Source organism: Brassica oleracea, chromosome C4 (genome assembly GCF_000695525.1).
Source record: "Brassica oleracea var. oleracea cultivar TO1000 chromosome C4, BOL, whole genome shotgun sequence".
Taxonomy (NCBI): Eukaryota; Viridiplantae; Streptophyta; class Magnoliopsida; order Brassicales; family Brassicaceae; genus Brassica; species Brassica oleracea.
The window spans coordinates 30461171-30480305 of NC_027751.1; the positions used below are offsets into that span (position 1 = coordinate 30461171).

Here is a 19135-nt window from a genome sequence, read left to right on the forward strand (position 1 = left end):
ATTCATAGAATAATAATATATAAAGACGGAAATTTAAATGCATAATTTAAATGCAGAAATTTAAGGCGTAAAATAAAAGCATAACTTAAATTGCAGAAATTTAAATAGCATAACTAAAATTGGAGGCTTAGCCTACCACATGATCCGAGGAGTCTTAAACTACCATATTGATCATTTTTCAAAGTCCGAGGAGACATGGTCTACCATTTTGACTTTTACTTATTTCAATGTCCGATGAGACTTAGTCTGCCATTTTTTACCTTTTTTTTTTATTCACAGAGGCAACGCCTACCACGTGTTTCTCTGATCGTGAAGGCATAGCTTACCATAACGATCAGTCAGGGAAGACAACGCCTATCATCCCGAAAATAAACGGAGAAGGCCTAGTCTGTCACTCCGGAACAATAATAAAATTTAATAAATTAAGTATATTGAAACACATAAATTTAAACATTACCTCGACTGGTTTAAGAACTTTCGGATTGATAAACCTCAGTTGGCCAGAGCTTCGTGCTGATAACGTGTTGTAAAAATAAAGATGAACTATATATATTAAAGAGCGAGAGAAGTTCGATGTGTACGAGAGAGAGTAGAAGACTTTTGGTCTCAGTTTATGTGTTGAATATATATTATATAAGTATTGTGTATGAAGTGATCTACGAAAGAGAGAGGAACTAAACTTAGTGAACTCTTGTCCATCCCTTTAATTTGATGAGCCAACATGATATTTATAGAGAAGGTAAATCGGCTAATTTTACCCCCTCGTGAAGTAATTATTATTTTAATAGTTACACAAATATCCCAAAATGGATAAGCATTTTCTTATCTTTAACAATCACAAAATTCATTTATAACATTTCAATCCTCTATCAAGGAGTGACTATGAATTTAAAAACTTCAAAATAATCTAATCTTTTTTTGGGTCAAAAATGATCTAATCATGTTGTAGAGAAAGGGAGTCTGGTATAACCGATGTAGTGGATTAATTTTTATAGAAGGAAGAGATAATTTCTATTGTTATCACATGGTCCATTGCTGTAGCAATTTTCTTTTGCAACAAAAAAACAAAGCTAGTGCAAGAGAGGCTAAGTTTTTACCTTGCCATGTCTTCTAATGGCTTATGTCCAAGATAATACTTCTCAGAGACTTTTCCTGAAGTAGAAGTGAATCTGAAGAAAGGATAAAAACACATCAATATAAGTGTCATTACACAGACTTGTTAAAAAACAAAAAAGACACAACATCATTCTGAATGACTCCGGTTACAACTGAATTCAGGGGATCATCTTAATGTGTAAGTTAAGATGATAAACTTTTTAGATCATCTGTAGGAGTATAATATAAAAGGTTTGTTCAATAAAATCAGCCATGTTGTGATTCACCTTGTACAATTCTATACTTGTAAAAGTCTATGTTCCAAGTACATACTCACACTCTAAGTTCCAAGTGTTTGTTGTACATAAACAGAAGGATCAACACAAAGCTTGAAAATGATACATCAAATCTAATTTTTAGATGCAAAGACATAACTCCATAGCTAAACATTTTTTCTTCCAGTCCTTCATGGACAAAAAATGGAGCACCCCGCTGTCAAAAAAATATTAGATTGTTAGTATGAGTAGATGAATGTGTAAGTAAACTAAACACATAATGAAGAGACTGTAAGATCCTTGAATCGTATAGACACTTCAAATTTCCACTTACGCATAGGGCTTCATCTTTCTCGGGTGGGCAAGTCTTTGCAAGACACTCATCATTTGTATGTATTTTATCTATCAATTAGTCGGTCTCATTGGTTTATAAATGAATGGCAGGGAAAATTCCTTATTATTCTCATGAAATTTGGTTTTGTTAAATCTTTATTTAAAACTTTTTATTTTCTTTTCACTCAGTTCAGTGTTCTAATAAGGATCTGAGGTTTTAACTCTTCAGAGTGTTCTCTCTTTGATTCTTTAACCACAATATCCAGTTTCAGTAGTCGTAGGTGGAAGTTTGCAGTTTGAATAGCTTTTGAGTAGAGAACCTCCTCGTGTCTTGTCTGCTGAAATTCTTTTTTGATTTTTTTTGGTTCTTTTGTTGTTGTCAGGTCCAAAACTCGAGAGAGTGAGATCATAGTTATGAGAAAATAAAATTCACACAAAAAAATCAAAAGGAACAATTATAACATCTGTTCCCAGATCGCCTTGAGCCTTAGTTCTTGCGCTTAAAGCACACCTGCACATCTTGGCCATTTTGATGAAAAAAGAACACCACTTCCAGCTGCCTTAAATACACGTATATAACTAAGAATTCAACCATTGGAAATTCGATCCCACCGTTGAACCATAAGCCTGTAATGTCTTGTAGATGTACACAAACTTTCAGTCCGATCTGGACACATAAGAACCACCAACGATCTCTTGAAGTTGCTGCAACATAACAGTTTTCTCCATTTCTCCATATTCAGATGATTATGGATCAACTTACAAATCATTTTATGCATTGACTTTAAATCCGATTGATAAGATTTCACTTTCTATGAATTTTATGCAGTAATACATTTTCATAAACATCTTTATCGCTCTTTGTCTCTCTCTGGTACGTCGTGTAATGACCTCGCAAAACCCTTCTATGAAACTGAAAGACTTAGTTTGTTAAACAATGACTTTCTCTCGAGTCGCAGATCAAATGCCAGATGGATTTTACCTCCAAATGACAAAAAGATTCTATGCAATGTGATACTTCCATAGGAAACTCGATCCTGATCTGATTCTCTTTACTCTGCTTACACGCAATTGACTTTCTGGGATTAAGTTTCAGGTCTTACAAAGGTTTCTTGTCCAGGAAGAAATGAAGATTATGGTTCGTCTCAATTCCGATAGGAGCATGTGAACTCCCATCATGAGTTTGACACCTTTTTTGTCATTCCGTGCCTCCCAGTGTTTGAACAACGCACAGCTTTCAAGTCATCATCTCCATTGGTAAAGCTCGTCATTGACAGATTGATCTTGACTGGGTGAGGAAATTCATCGCAGATTTGGAGCAAATTTATAGCCGGAGGTTTTAGCGGTTACCTTCGACTGCGATGATGGCGATTAGATGCATAAGAAAGTGGTAGTAGTGGGATGAACCACATACCTGTTTGATTTAATACGCCCAGAGGAATGCAAACCGTAGCGGTTACACAGCATTGCCGGAGGCGTCAAGACTTTAGGAGCTACGTCGTCTCTCCTAAGAAGGTGGGCCACCGAGCTGGACAAAACCTAAGTTATTATGTATGAAAAATAAAGTTGGGCCTTATAAATCAAGCAGAATCCAAAACAATTGGCTCATAAACAGAAACGAACATTACGAAAGCTTTTTTAAGAAGTGGACACGTGTTCAATTTTGGAATAGCCTCTGCTGAGGTGCCTCAGGGAGGAGAGTTTCTGTTCAACTTTATTATTACAGATAGATTTGGACGGATTTTATCAAGAAAGTGGCGTGAATATAGACATAAGAAGAAGGGTGTAGTGAGTGACTAGTGATCACGTTAATACATACTTGCCTGTCCACCAATCTGTCACTCTCCGTTTTACAACATTTATTTATTGTTATTGTTCCCCTTCATTATATAATTCAATTCACTCTCCTTCTCTCTCGCTTTCTCCTGTCTCTCTCTCTCTCAAAACACACACGATCCAATGACGACGAGCGACAACGTGAACGGATGTTTTGGAGACACGAAGCTGACCAAAGTGTTCGTAGGAGGATTGGCTTGGGACACTCAAAAAGAAGCAATGCATGATCATTTCATCAAGTATGGTGATATCTTAGAGGCAGTCATCATCTTCGACAAACTCACTCGCCGTTCCAAAGGCTACGGCTTCGTATGTTCCTCTTCTCTCTCTCTCTCTCTTTTCTCTTCTTGTTAGTGTATCTCACTTTATCTTCTTTATTTCTCAATATTCTTTTTTGATATTTTCTATGTAGGTGACTTTCAAAGATGCGGAAGCCGCGAAGAGGGCTTGCGAAGACTCGACTCCGATTATCAATGGGCGCCGTTCCAACTGCAATCTTGCCTCCCTCGGTGGCCGTCATCGTAGATCCCCCACCGCCATGGCCTCTCCTCAGGAAGGTTCATCTAAGAAAATTTATATGTAACTTTTTTTTGTTTAATTTCTACAGGATCATGCACGAAAAAAAAACAAATCAAACTATTCCTCATAACATGTGGAAGTGTCGGGTACTCTTGCCATTTAAAACATCTAAATTGAATCGATGATCGAAATAACAGTAAAGATCAATTTTGTTATATACACGTAAAACCTTTAATCATAAGGAAAAAGTTGCATACACATTAATACACTGGTTACAACGTCATATATGGATTTTTCTATATGGGGGAAGATGTTAGTGGAATATATAATGTAGTATGGTGGAGGTGTATGATCTCTAATGCTAAGATTCTCACTTGCAGTTTTGAAATAAGAAAACAAATCAAATTATTAGTTACTTTTAGATATGCCACAGTGTCAAAAAAAGTTTGATCTAGGCAGGCCATTACAAGGATTGAATCTTGATATAAATGAAATAGAGAAACCATGTTGTTAAAAAAAATGAAATAGAGAAACCAACTAAACTTTTTAGATACCTACTAATTCTTGTTGTTCAAAACCAAAAAAAAAAATACCTACTAATTCTTCAAAACTGATCTTTGACTTTACTATCAATATGGTGTTTGAGTTGTGAAGGATCAAAGAATGTGAGTAGGGCCACGTCAGGACATGTAGGGAATAATCAAGCTCAATGGTACTACCCTGCGGGATTCACACACCAGCAACATCAACTTCAACGACAACACCATCATCATCAAGCCGTTCCATTCTATGGGTAAACTATGTTTCTACTGTTTAAGACTTTTTTTTTTTAATGTCTGAGCCTCTGAAACCAAATGTTCGTACATTCACTAGGAAGAAACCTAAATCATTTTAAATTTATTGTTTTTAGGAGAGTAGACATATCCTAACAAAAATGAATTTATGACTTGTAATTAGATTTCTATTAAGTAATTCAAGAGTTTTATCTACTAAATCAATTCTTCGTTAGTCTAACATCATTTCAAAATGTATTTGATTGGCTCGGTTTTGATGTTAAATTAAAGGTACGCTTCCTCCTACGTCCCCCCTAACATGACCTTCAATCAAGTAAGTCTTATGATTTCTAAATAACGTCGATATTCTTTAATTATGTTTTTCCACACTTATGAAATAAATTTGTTAGTGATGTTATTTAATGAACAGAAAGTTGGATACGTTGGAGGAACCTATATGAACGGATACTACACACAACCGCAACCTCAACCTCTGCCACAGCTGCAATATTACCACCAACATCACATGTATGGTGGAGGACGTGTATGTTGGATTTCCCTCCTTAAGCCCAAAACTAATCAAATCATAATCAAACCTTAGTCCAAGAAGAAGAAACATCTAGAGAAAAGTGGAGAAGTATAGAAGAAGAATTGTGTAGAAGAAGAGAGAAAGTTATGGAGTTAGATATTTTGAAATAAATAATAATTTAGAGAAATCTAGAACTTGTTGGAGTGTGCTCCTTCACTTGTATAAATAGGGGTGCTTAGCACCATTTGTAATCATCCAAGAATCAAGAAAAACAAAGAGAGAAAATATTTGTAAGAGAGAGTTTCCAAAAACAAAATCTTTGTAGTAAACCCTTTCCTAAATATTAAGAGTCTTCTTCTTAAATTTTCTAGTTGTCTAATACCATCTTCATCTCATCGATATTGGATAATTTTCCCAACAGCTGGTATCAGAGCAAGGTTACCGTTATCTTTGAAGAAGTGAAGATGGAGGCCACCGTTACCTTTGAAGGTGACATGTTCAAGCTCACGACGGACAACTTCTCTTATTGGAAACCGATGATGGAAGATCACCTTTATTGTAAGGATTTGCATGAGCCCATCATCATGAAGGATAAGCCGGAAGGAAAGGATGATAAAGCATGGGAGATTCTTAATAGAAAGGCGGTTGCCGTAATCCGTAAGTATGTCGACCGATCTCTTTTTGAACATGTCTCTACCTACACAAATGCTTTTGAATTATGGACAAAACTTGAATCCATGATTCAAAAGAAAACACCTCGAAACAAAGCTCTTCTTGTTCGACGGTTGGTAAAGTTGGAGTACAAGGATGGCCAGAGCATGATGGAGCACTTGAACAATTTCAAGGGGATTGTAAATCAGCTTAACAAAGTTGATATGAAGGTTGAAGACGAAATGCAAGCCCTTTTACTCCTCAGTTCACTGCCGGAGAGTTGGGACACACTAGTTGTCACTCTAAGCAATTCAGCACCGGAGGGAAAGCTTACCATGGACACCGTCACTGATAGCCTTCTAAACGAAGAAGTTCGCAGGAAGGAACGAGGTTCGAGTTCATATTCAGAAGCTAACATTGTTGATAGACGAGGTAGAGAAGAGACTCGTGGTCAAAACCGAAGCAGAGGACGAGACCAATCTCGAGGAAGATCCAAGTCACGTCCGAGAGTTACTTGCTATTACTGTGGCAAACAGGGTCACATGAAGTCGGAATGTCGGTTTTTCAAGAAAGACAAACAAGCTGGTAATATCAAACCAGACCGGTTCAATCCTACAAAGAAGCATGAAGAAAAGACTACCACCATTGTGGAAGACCAGAGCGAAGAATTATATCTCGTTGGAGAATGTAATCTTAGCTCTGATGATAGCTCATGGATCGTTGATTCTGGTGCTTCTTTTCACGTCACCCCTCATGGAAGCTTCTTCACAACCTATCAAAGTGGTGACTTTGGTAATGTTCAAATGGGAAATCAAGGAAGAAGCAAGATCATTGGAAAGGGGGATGTTATTCTTACATCAAACACTGGATGTAAGATAGTTCTCAAGGATGTGAGACATGTTCCCGACATGCGACTCAATCTCATATCAACCGGAAAGCTCGATGATGTCGGCTTGGACAGTCATTTTGGTGGTGGCAAATGGAAGTTAACCAAAGGAAGTTTGATCATGGCTCGAGGAAGAAAAGAAGGCTCTTTATATGTAACACAAGCCAAGCTTTGCAAGGAAGAAGTAAACGTTGCAAGTGATGACATCGATATATGGCACCGAAGACTCGGGCATATGAGTGAGAAAGGTTTAAGTATACTTTCTAGCAAGAAACTTCTTCCTGATATGAAAGGTATTTCTCTCTCACCATGTCATGATTGCTTAACCAGAAAAAACATAGGGTCGCTTTCCGAAGATCATCTACGCCTATGAGAAGAAAGCATATTCTTGATCTTGTGCATACTGACGTATGCTCCATGTCCGAGAAATCCAATGGAGGGGCATCATATTTCGTCACCTTTATTGATGACCATTCAAGGAAGGTATGGGTATACCTTTTGAAGTCAAAAGATCAAGTTCTTGATGCTTTCAAGGAGTTTGTAGCCCAAGCAGAGCGAAGTACGGGTCAAAAACTCAAGTGTGTTCGATCTGACAATGGTGGAGAGTACCGAGGTCCCTTTGAAGCGTTTTGCAAAGCTCATGGAATCAGGATGGAGAAGACACCACCAAAGACGCCACAACTGAACGGGCTAGCTGAAAGAATGAATCGAACGATCACAGAAAGAGTTCGGTGCATGCTCTCTCACGCTAAACTACCCAAACCATTTTGGGGAGAAGCCATAAAGACTGCAGTGGACGTCATAAATCTTACACCATCAGTCCCTTTGGAAGGCGATGTCCCGGAGGAAGTTTGGTCGGGTAAGAAGGTCTCTTACAACCATTTGAAGGTGTTCGGTTGCAGAACGTTTGTCCATATACCTAAGGATGAACGAGCCAAGCTAGACTCTAAGACTAAAGAGTGCATTTATCTTGGATCACCAAAAGACGAATTCGGCTATCGGCTTTGGGATCCGGTTAACAGAAAAGTTATCCGGAGCAGAGATGTTGTTTTCTTCGAAGATCAAACAATCGAAGACATCAACAAATCAAAGAAACCAAAGCTAAGGGTTGTAAGGAATGAAGATTCTCATAAGCCTCAAGATCATGAACAAGTGATTGGAGATGAGGGTGAAGGGGATCCTATCATGGATCAGAATGGTGATGAAGGTGAAGAAGAAGTTCAAGTGGAGCCAGAGGAAGAACATGAGCCAAGAAGGTCTGGAAGAGAGACAAGACCATCTGTAAGATATTATCGAGATGAGTACGTTAATCTTACAGATGAGGGGGAGCCTCAAAGCTATGAGGAGGCCATAGGAGACACCCATAAAGATAAGTGGGTTGAAGCTATGCAAGATGAAATGCAATCCTTGCATGATAATCACACTTATGAGCTGATGAAGCTACCAAAAGGAAAGAGAGCCTTGAAGAACAAGTGGGTGTATAGGTTGAAGTATGAAGATAGAAGCTCAAATCCAAGATACAAAGCTCGATTGGTTGTGAAAGGATTCAACCAAAAGAAAGGCATAGATTTTGAAGAAATATTCTCTCCAGTGGTGAAGATGTCCTCTATCCGAGTGGTTCTTGGTCTAGCAGCAGTTCTAGACTTGGAGATTGAACAACTCGATGTCAAGACGGCCTTTCTACATGGTGAACTCGAGGAGGAGATCTATATGGAGCAACCTGAAGGATTCAAGGTTCCAGGAAAAGAAGACTTGGTGTGCCGATTAAAGAAGAGTCTTTACGGTCTCAAGCAAGCCCCAAGACAATGGTATAAGAAGTTTGACTCCTTCATGGTGGATCACAACTTCAAGAAAACCAAGAACGATCATTGCGTTTTTATAAAGAGGTACGAAAGCGGCGACTTTCTCATATTATTACTCTATGTTGACGATATGTTGATTGTGGGCCAAGATCGCAACAAAATAGCCGCATTGAAGAATGACCTAGGAGAGTCCTTTGCAATGAAAGATTTGGGGCAAGCGAGACAGATTCTTGGAATGAAAATCACTCGGGATAGACCAAAGAAGCTTTTGTGGTTATCCCAAGAACGATATGTTGAAAGGGTGTTGGAGAGATTCAACATGAATAAGGCAAAGCCAGTGAACACTCCACTTGGTGGACATTTCAAGTTATGTTCGGAGCAAAGTCCAACAAGTGAGAAAGAGAAAGAAGAAATGAAGACTACCCCATATGCATCAGCAGTAGGCAGTCTCATGTATGCTATGGTGTGCACCAGACCGGACATTGCCTATGCAGTAGGAGTTGTGAGTCGCTTTCTAGCGAATCCAGGAAAGGAGCATTGGAAAGCAGTTAAGTGGATCCTACGCTATCTACGAGGCACAACGAAGAAGTGTCTATGTTTTGGCAATGGAAAATTGGAGCTGAACGGTTACACCGATGCAGATTGGGCTGGTGATAAAGATTCAAGGAAATCAACATCAGGATTTGTGACTACCTTTGCAGGGGGAGCTGTTTCCTGGCAATCGAAATTACAAAAGTGTGTTGCCTTATCCACAACGGAAGCGGAGTACATCGCAGCAACGGAAGCATGCAAGGAGATGCTATGGATGAAGAACTTCTTGCTTGAGTTGAGAGTAAAGCAAGACAAGTACAACATGCTATGTGACAACCAAAGTGCTATTCACCTAGCAAAGAATCCAACATTTCACTCTCGCTCGAAGCACATCGACATTCGGCATCATTGGATACGAGAAGTTCTTGAAGAGAGTAATGGTTGCGACAAGCCCGCCGATGATGCCTCTCTACACTGTCTATCCTTATCATCAATCTCCGGCCACCGGTTTTCCTCAGCCTTCTTTTACGAAACACATTCCTACTCATCCCATTTCAGGTATTTTGTCATTTTATCCTAAACCTTATAATGAATTATTTTTGCAAAAAAAAAAACCTAACATGTAATCGCTTAAATATTTAATTATGTGCATATAATTATATTTATATAGCTGCATTACCATCTTAAATTAATATTTAACATTGTAGAAACGTAATATTTGGGCCATAAAGTACACAAATTCATTGGATTTGAGTTTTTGTAGTAAGTATTTGTGATATTTTTGTCTTATAATAACTAATTACTATTACAAATCTCAGATATTCATGTGGATAACGAATTTTATAATTGAGAAAAATTATTCGTAATTTGTTACTTTCTAATCTAATATGCGAGCAACATATATGTGTAGGCTCGTCCTTGATTTATTATGAATTCAAACCGCGCATAAGACATTTTACTGGCAAAAAATAATATTCTAACATGTGTCTTATTGCATATAGGATAATGTTTTCATTCTTATCCATCAATCGTATGTCTACCCCATGTTTTTTACAATATTTACACAAAAATCTGATGAGACATACCCACGCATGCATACACAAGTTGGTCACGTTATTTGATGTCAGTCATGGCCTGTGCCCATGATGTGGAATCACATGGATGATGGATCCACTATCTTCAGCTAGCTAGGCTCTGCTTTGTCACGTTATGCCTCGTTGTCGCACGTGTCTCTGTAATAATATAGCTGGATCCTAGTGTTCATAAATAACAAAAGGCCCCTTCCATGCAAGATCGTTGTGTGTCGGAAAAATATATAATAAACTGACGTTATAAAGATTTGCTTTTGACTGTTGAATAGGTACAGTTGGAGGAGGAGATAGCATAATGAAGAAGGCATAAGTTGAAAGGCAACAACAAGCTGTTAACAAAACGATTCAGCCTAAAATTATTTTCATTTCTTCATCTCACAATGTTTTATTTTATTTTACCATATAGACATAAATCAATTTTTTAGAAAATAATTTCTATATATTAATAATTTCTAACTAGCTAATAGAGTTTCTTCTAAAGTAGTTAAGGTCTACTTCTGTATTGGATTAGCCTAATACCGCCATCATCCGTCACATTTTGTTCATTAAAAGCTAATAGCATTTTCAAACGAATTAATAAGTGAAAGTATCTACTAATCGGATTATAAAAACTTAATATAGAGGTTCTTTAATAACATGGAAGTTTCTAGCTTTAGATTCATAATCTGTTTCATATATGAAATCAACTCTTAGATATTAGGATTTAAAGTGTAATCATCCCTATTGCTTTTAACAATAAACATAATCTTCTGCAACCACGCGATGGTGGTCTATCGGCATGTGAGATATGGGTTGCTAAACATTTTAGATTCAAATGCTCTCTACTGCACTTAATCATGTAGTTATGTGAATTTGTTTACGGCCTATTTGAATATCTGAAAAAATGATGAATTCGTAGACTGCAATTCACTTTCCAGATTAGTATGAGCCCTTTAAGATCCGAAATACTCCATATTAATTAAAACACAATGTTTTGCCATTCTTTAGTTTTAACTTTCAAAACATTGAGTATATTATTCGAAAGTATACACATGCTACTAGGGGTGGGCACTTCGGTTATTTTCTCGGCTCGGTTCGGTTCGGGTTCGGTTCGGTTCTAGTATTTTTTCTTGAAATAAACCATAGTTAGTTTGGTTTGGTTCGGTTGTGTTCGGTTTGGTTTATATTCGGTTCGGTTTGTATTCGGTTCGGTTGGATTTATTTTTTGGATCAGTTTATTTAGGTTCTTCTTAGTTAGGCATAAATTATGTAAACATAAACTATGTGAACTAAATTCAATATAAAACTGAAACAAAAACCTTTAAAAAGTCACAAAAAATATATAAGAATTAAAACAAATGAAAGTTAACTAAGACAAAAAAAAAACCAACATCATTAATAATGTCTTTTATATCATTATTAAAAAGCTTGCAATGAATCATCTTCCATGTGATGATGTAGAGAAGAACTTTTGTTTTTAATAAAATTTGCTTTAAGTTTAGGTTTTATTTAATATCCATGTTTACATATATAAGAATATAAAAATACAAACTTTTCTATTTTTTTAAATCAAATATTTTAATGATTACATAGTCGGTTAGAAGAATATATGTTAATAAATGAAAAATGGAAAATATGTGGTATGGTATTAGAATTTTAGTATATTGGTATTACTAATATTTTTAATTTAAATAATTACAAAAACACATCGGTTTCTCGTTTCGGTTCGGTTTAAAACCGAACCATTCGGGTTGGGAAAATCTTCAACCAAATGGTTTGAAATAGACTTTGATTCGGGGTTCAGTTTAACTCGGTTCGGTTCGGTTTTTTTTTCCCACCCCTACATGCTACATTAAATTTCACAGTACTCCAAATTACAACATGTACTCTATTGGCTTGAAATAGTATTAATGATGTATCATCATCCAAATTTAAGTCCATTAAATATATGTTGTGAAAAACATAAGTCAGTTTCTACGCTAATGTGACCAATCTCTTGCTTAAATATGTCGATTTTTAACACCTTTGATTCTTTACACTAATAATTAGAAGTAAAAAAAGGGATCAAAAGTGGACAACTCAGTCGAATCCGGCCCAACCAATTATCAAAATAGTTTGGATATTACTCAGCTCAGCACATGAGCTTGGTTATGATGGTCAATGTGATCCATATGCGGTGAAGTTTAATTTAAAATAATTACTGTTATTTTTATTAGAAATTCCCCATGCCATAGGCAATACTTCACCAACCATAACCAAACTTGTTTTCGTCGGGATTTTTGTGGCCGGCAACCGCCGCCGGAGTTTCTCGTTTATTTTTTACAGTTAGTAATAGACTAATAGTTATGTAATAAAATAAATTTATGTTGAAAATGGAAATCAAACTTTTAATTTGGGGAAAACCAAATCGTCTTTTTGCTGCCGTCTCACCATTTGCCATTATCATGATTTCTTCACCGTTGAATATCAACTATCATTTTGATTGGATATATATCATCTCTTATTTGGACAATGCTTAGGATTTGGACGAGTAGATCAAACGTTTTTCGTTGAGCGTTTGGCGTGCGTCTCTTCTCGCAACATGAGTGTCAATATCCACTGTTGGAATTTCTAGTCCTAAGGAGTTACATTATCGATGAATTTACCTTGCACATATTGCAAGGTTGGTTAGTCTCTCGAGGATCTCTGTTCGTTCACACAAAGAATCGACATAAAACCACCATGACCAGGGGATATTAAGAAATTGACGTATGCTCTTCAGTCAGAATTGACAGCATGGTATGTACTCACTAGATTATACCTTTGGGGCTTCCTATCTAGGTCTGTAAGGAGACAAGTGATCTTCATGGTGTTTATTCGACCCACGTTCTCTCAAGTTCCGTGGAGTTGACTGTCACGGTAGCATATGTCAAAATTGGCATCATGAGATTTAAGATTCAAGCAAATCCAAGGATACTCAGTGAATCAAAGCAAGAGATGTATTATCGGCGAAGCTATAGACAAGCTACAATACTGATAAATAGATGCGGGAGCAAATTTTTAAAAACAATAAGGATTCTGAGCATGTTTCTACAACAAAACAAATTGACGACATGGCTTTTTCAGTTTCAAAGCAAAAGAATTTCAATGCTATGGACAGTTACAACAAATCATGTTGTCTCCAACAGGGAGAGTGCTTGGGACGGATTGTGATGTAACATATGAATTGTATCCAATGATCTAGTTAGGAAATTTCCAATAAGGAACCTTATTTTGAGGGTTGAGGATCCTCAAAATGATGGTTTGAGGGTGAGTTGGTCTAACAAAAAACTTCAAATTCATCTTAAAAATTTAATGTAATTTTCATTTTAGTCCTCAACTTTAATTTAAATTAATTATAATCTTTAAACTTTATATAGATAAATAATACATACACATTCAGGATATTAAACAATATTTATAACTCATATATATATATATATATATATATATATATATATATATTGGTTTAACCAAATAATATATTCATTTTTTAAAGTGCAAAAAGAGTTACAAAATGGTTAAATTAAATATATATAATATTTCTATTTTACATAAGATTATTGTATATTTACAATTTTTATTTATATTTTAACAGATTTAAGTATTTTATGTATCAAAAATAATAGTAATAATTTATGTAGAGATATATTTGAATTTTAATCAATAAATATTTATAAAGATTAAAGTGATACAAAATAACATTATAAGACTAAACTGAAAATTAAATATTGTTTTGAGGTTTTGAATAGTGAAACTATCCAGGTCCTCAATATTTGAGGGTTTGAAGACATATTGGAGAGCAAAAAAATTCAAAATTTGAGGGTACAAGGATCTGTTGGAGATGTTCTTAGAGATAAAAAACGTATTTACTCATAATAGTCGAGAGTCACAAGATCGATCATACAAGACCAAGGACAAAGAGGAGAAAAGATATCGAATCAGCCTATCCCACAAATGCGTTAGAAAATATCGATCATTATCTCAATGTTGTCTTTGTTTAATGTTCTTACTAACAACTTGTTTGTTGTATATTATGTCTCAATGTTATCAGTTACATTTATTTGATATCAATTAAATTAAGATATTATATAAAAAAACTACCGTTAGGAAACTAGTATTATATAAAAAAAATTACCATTAGGAAACTAGTAATCTATTCATATATATTTTCAGATAGTTTAACAGTTGAATGATTCATGCATATAAATTTTAAATAGTTTAGAGGCTGAATGAACCATACTTGTTAAACATTTAAATTTTAAAGATAAAAAATGTTTAGTTTCACTGTTCTCAATACCAACCATATCCAGGTGATTTTCTTGCTTAATCTTTTGTCAATACGATTTATTGAATAAAAAAATGCATTTTGTGTCAAAATTACATACATCACATTTAAACGCTAAAATTAGATCATGATCAGCGCGACAGCGAGTATTTTTATGTTAAATTTATTAAATAGAATTTATAAATTAATTGAATTTTGTTTAGTGTTAAGAGAGATTTTAATAATATTTATTTAAGTGGCTAATTAACATTATTATATGTTTTGTGTACTTATCTTGTTAATAATTTGGTTCATATTATAATCAGTTTAATTTTTTTTGTTTATTGTTAGTGTTAAGCATTTATCTTCAGATAATTTATATTTTGGACATTTTCATAATTATTTTCGTTATTATATTTATTCTACAATGAGTTATTTTCAATGCGCATGTTTATATATATGTTCATATATTTTTATGTAATGGATATTACTAAATTATTATGCTACTTAAATAATTTATATATTGTTTTATAGATTGTAGATTAGTGCATACAAAAATAAATGATATTGCTAATATATAAAAATATGAATACATTTTTGTGTTCATATATATCATATTAATTAAAATTTATATAAATACTGTTATGCTCTATATATTTCAATTAGAGCATAAAATTAATATTTTTAATTGATTAAAAGGTATGTAAATTTCATTCAGTGAGATATAAAATATTTTATAGCTTTACTTCCGTATACAATTTTTATGAAATCATTCTGTTTTTTTTTTTTTGAAAAGAATTGACCAAACAAAAACGGATGTAGACATAAATAGAGATTTGGCTAATGAGTTTTGTTAATTATTCATTTCTAAAATGATACTTATCATCTTAACAGGTTTTTCACCACGAACAACAAATAAACGTTAATATAATATTTTGTTTTTTTTGTTTCATTTGGATCTGCACGACCATGTGGATTATTTGTTGTTCAAATCATAAAACTGTTCCAAGAGATTTTTAAAGTGCGGAAATATAATTTAACAAAATATAATATACACAATTAAAATGGTTTAACATTTTTATTTTATTGTATTTGAATAGTTATATATAATTATATTATTTTGTATTTATTAAATATAATGAATTATGTTTTTTGGATGTCAATTTATTTATATTGGTTTTAGTTATTCCAACTCTTTTCGTTATGAATTTTTAATAAAAGCTTTGTAATTTATTTTCTTTAAATGCATGATATTTTTTGATAAAAATTTAATTCATTAAATTTATTGGATGTCAATTTATTACATTTTATTTATATACAATATTTAACGTAATATGAAAATTTATTTAGTTTTGAATGATTGTAATTTTATTCATGAAAATATAAATAAAATAATCCATTAATTTAATTGATTTGATACTTATTGAAATTATTTTGTAGTATCTAAACCTGAAAAAATAAGTTATTCTTATTTTTGAATTTTCATAAAATTTTAACTTTTTATATTGTTTTGACACAAGAACAATGATTTTATTTTTTGGAAACGTAAATAGTTGTATAATATTGTTTCCATAACTAATTATAATACTTGAGTGTATTTAATTTAAAATCTTACAAAAAGTTGGATTCAAGGAATCTCTTTTTGTTTAATAAGAGAGATGTAATTTTTAAATGAAGATATAGATAAAATAATCCATTAGATTAATTGATTTGATATTGATTGAAATTATTTTGTAGTATCTAAACCTGCAAAATAATTTATTCTTATTTCTGATTTTTCATAAATTATTTGAATAATTTATTTAATTATAATGATTTGTATTGTTTGGACAAAAAATTAATGATTGTGCTGTTTGGAAACATAGATATTAGGATAATATTATTTTTATGATTAATTTATATATAGAGGAGTGTATTTAATTTAAAATATTTTTTGCTAAAATTTGGTACTATGTAATTTAAAATCTTACAAAAAGTTGGATACAAAATTTTTTTCTGTTTTAATAAGAGGGATTCAATATAAGAAATGTTTTATATTGTTTGGACACAAGATTAATGATTATGTTGTTTGGAAAATAGATTGTAGTATAATATTGTTCTCATAGTTACTTTATAATAGTCCCGAGAATATCAGTGATGTAACTCCTGATTTTATTGATCAGAAACCCTAGCCGTGAAGAGAGAAAGAAAGATTTGTTTTTATAGTTTCAAGCCGATGGCCGGAGGCTTCTATAGCTCCGACATCAGCTTATTTGATTTGTTTTGCTTATTTTTCTTTGATTTGCTTTATTTTCAGATACTTGGTTTGTTTGATTGCCAATTTATTTTAAATTTGGCAAAAAAATTCATTGTTCTTTTGTATGTTTCTTCCAGTGGATTTGGTAAAACAAAAACTTTGGTTCAATTGAACCATTTAGAAAAAGTAATTGACAGATCTACTGCAGATGGTGGGACGGGTCTTACCAGCTTCAATCATTGATGGTTTTTCATTTGATGGTGATGGAGTTCTTGTTGCAAACTATGGTTACTTTAAAAGGCAACATGCATATCTATTAAATGGCAATTTCTTTGACTCTGTTATTATCTATAGAGTCATATAAAGAGTTGTCTTGTCTCGGTGATTCCTACTGTAGTATTAAAAAAAAAGTGGCAATCGTTCTCAATTCAGTTTGAAGCTTGGTGTTTTTGGATTAATACGAAGATTATCTCCCTTGAGATTCAACTATTCCAAAAGCAAATATAGAATTTTTATATGAAAAATTTTTAGTCATCCGTACGCAAAATAGATGTGTGTTACCTTACTTTGGATCCCTACCGGTGTATCCATTTTTTACTTTTGTTTTGTTAGTTCTCATTGTTTAGACCTCTTAACCTAAAATGTTTAATTATAATATCCAGTGTCAAAAAAATATATTTTATAATAGAAGAGTGTGTTTAATTTTAAATCTTTCAAGAAAGTTGGATACAAGAGAATGTTTCTCTTTTAATATGAGAGAAGATTTAATAAGAAGGATGTTTTCTATATTTTTTTTCATCGAAAGGCTATTCTATTGCTCAAACTTGAGGTTGCATGGGTAACCAGACCGGAATAGAACAACCAATGAAATAAAGTACTCTATAGAAAGACCTCGCAGTCCTAGCTAGGAAATCTGTAATCTGATTCTGTGCTCGTGGAATATAAGTAATCTTGAAATCCGGGAAGCATATCTTCAGGGTCTCTATCCTCTCCAGTTCTGTCGCAAAGCTCGGCCAAGCATGAGGCTCGTTGATCATTGCAATCAAATCCTTGCAGTCCGTTCCAAAGCTTTGACAAGTTGAATGCTGGAGCATACTCTCCATTGTCCATCTTAGTGCTTCCATCTCTGAATGTAATGCAGACTCTCTTCGAATGTGATTCCGTGTCCCCATTAGTTGAACGTTCCCCCAGTAATCTAGCCAGACCCATCCATATCCACTAAACTGTGCAGTAGATGTCCATGAGCCATCTATCATGCAAATATTCCTCAAGCTTAAGACTTGAGGTTCTTCATTATTTAGGTCTTGTGGGGCTGTTGTTATCTCATTTGCATTGAACCAGACTTGACACTCACTCTCCGCATAACGAACTAGCTCCAAAGGATCTCTATCTATTCCCTAGATAGTTTATCATTTCTTGTCTTCCAAAGGTACCAAATTATCCAGGGATATGGGTCCTTGTCTAATCCTGGTTCAACAATGTTATTCTTTCTCCAGAAGAGAAAATCCATATTCGCATAGATGCTCGGAAGAGGGAATACATCTTGACTCGTTGGTGTCGCTGAGAGAGACCAAACTTGTAAAGCTGGTGGACATTCAAAAATTGCATAAGTTACAGATTTTTCTTGCTCTCCACATCGTGGACAATAGTTATCACATCTCATGTTACGCCGTACCAGATTCCTCGTCACTGCCACATAACCAGTTAACAGTTTCCATATAAGATGACAAATATTTTGTGGAGCTTTTATCTTCCAAGCAAAGACTTGAAGACTCGCTATACTAGGTTCCAGGACCTCCTTCTCTTCAACATCCTCTAGTAAGTTGCGAGCTACCCAATATCCTGATTTGACTGTATACTGTCCATTTTTAATAAAACTCCAGTAGAAAGTATCACGACGATGAGTGGTGCTTATAGCCTGACACCTTATGTAAGGTATATCAGCAGGGTCAACATAATTCTCCAGTAGCCCAACATCCCATTCTTTCAAATCTTGGTTGATGAGATCACTGACTCTCATATTCGGATGCAGTACTAGGGCCAAAGGCCGTGCTGGTCTAGCTGGTGTTGTCGGAATCCAAGGATCCTCCCACACCTTAACCTCATATCTTGAATGTACTTTATGTCTGATCCCCAACAATAGTAATTTCCGTGCTGCTGAGATACAGGCCCACACATATGATGGATTGTTTACAGAGACTATTCGTAAAGGCGAACACAATCTGTAGTAACTTCCCTTTAATACTCTAGCCACCAGCGAATCAGGATATTGCACTAACCTCCATAATTGTTTTGCCAGTAGAGCAAGGTTAAA

At 34.4% G+C, this 19135-nt stretch overlaps 2 protein-coding genes across 2 annotated transcripts; one reads left to right on the forward strand and one right to left on the reverse strand.

Moving 5' to 3' along the window:
• The first annotated feature begins 3662 nt into the window (after window positions 1-3662).
• LOC106338625 (probable RNA-binding protein ARP1) lies at window positions 3663-4855 on the forward strand. Its single transcript, XM_013777561.1, has 3 exons — window positions 3663-3848; window positions 3952-4096; window positions 4713-4855. The coding sequence occupies exons 1-3, from the start codon at window positions 3663-3665 to the stop codon at window positions 4853-4855; spliced, it is 474 nt and encodes a 157-aa protein (XP_013633015.1).
• Window positions 4856-17639: 12784 nt separating this feature from the next.
• On the reverse strand, window positions 17640-18841 carry LOC106338626. The gene is made up of 2 exons (XM_013777562.1): window positions 18497-18841; window positions 17640-18218 (listed from the first exon to the last, which is right to left on the reverse strand). Exons 1-2 carry the CDS (start codon window positions 18839-18841, stop codon window positions 17640-17642), a joined length of 924 nt encoding a protein of 307 aa, XP_013633016.1.
• Window positions 18842-19135: the final 294 nt, after the last annotated feature.

Excerpts from the sequence above, each read along its gene's own strand:
- LOC106338625 (XM_013777561.1), top strand. The coding sequence starts at position 3,663 with ATGACGACGAGCGACAACGTGAACGGATGTTTTGGAGACACGAAGCTG. Across the intron at positions 3,849-3,951 it reads GTTCCAAAGGCTACGGCTTC|GTGACTTTCAAAGATGCGGA; the intron begins GTATGTTCCTCT and ends TTTTCTATGTAG. Across the intron at positions 4,097-4,712 it reads CATGGCCTCTCCTCAGGAAG|GATCAAAGAATGTGAGTAGG; the intron begins GTTCATCTAAGA and ends TGAGTTGTGAAG.
- LOC106338626 (XM_013777562.1), bottom strand. The coding sequence starts at position 18,841 with ATGAGAGTCAGTGATCTCATCAACCAAGATTTGAAAGAATGGGATGTT. Across the intron at positions 18,219-18,496 it reads TGGCAGTGACGAGGAATCTG|GGAATAGATAGAGATCCTTT; the intron begins GTACGGCGTAAC and ends TAAACTATCTAG.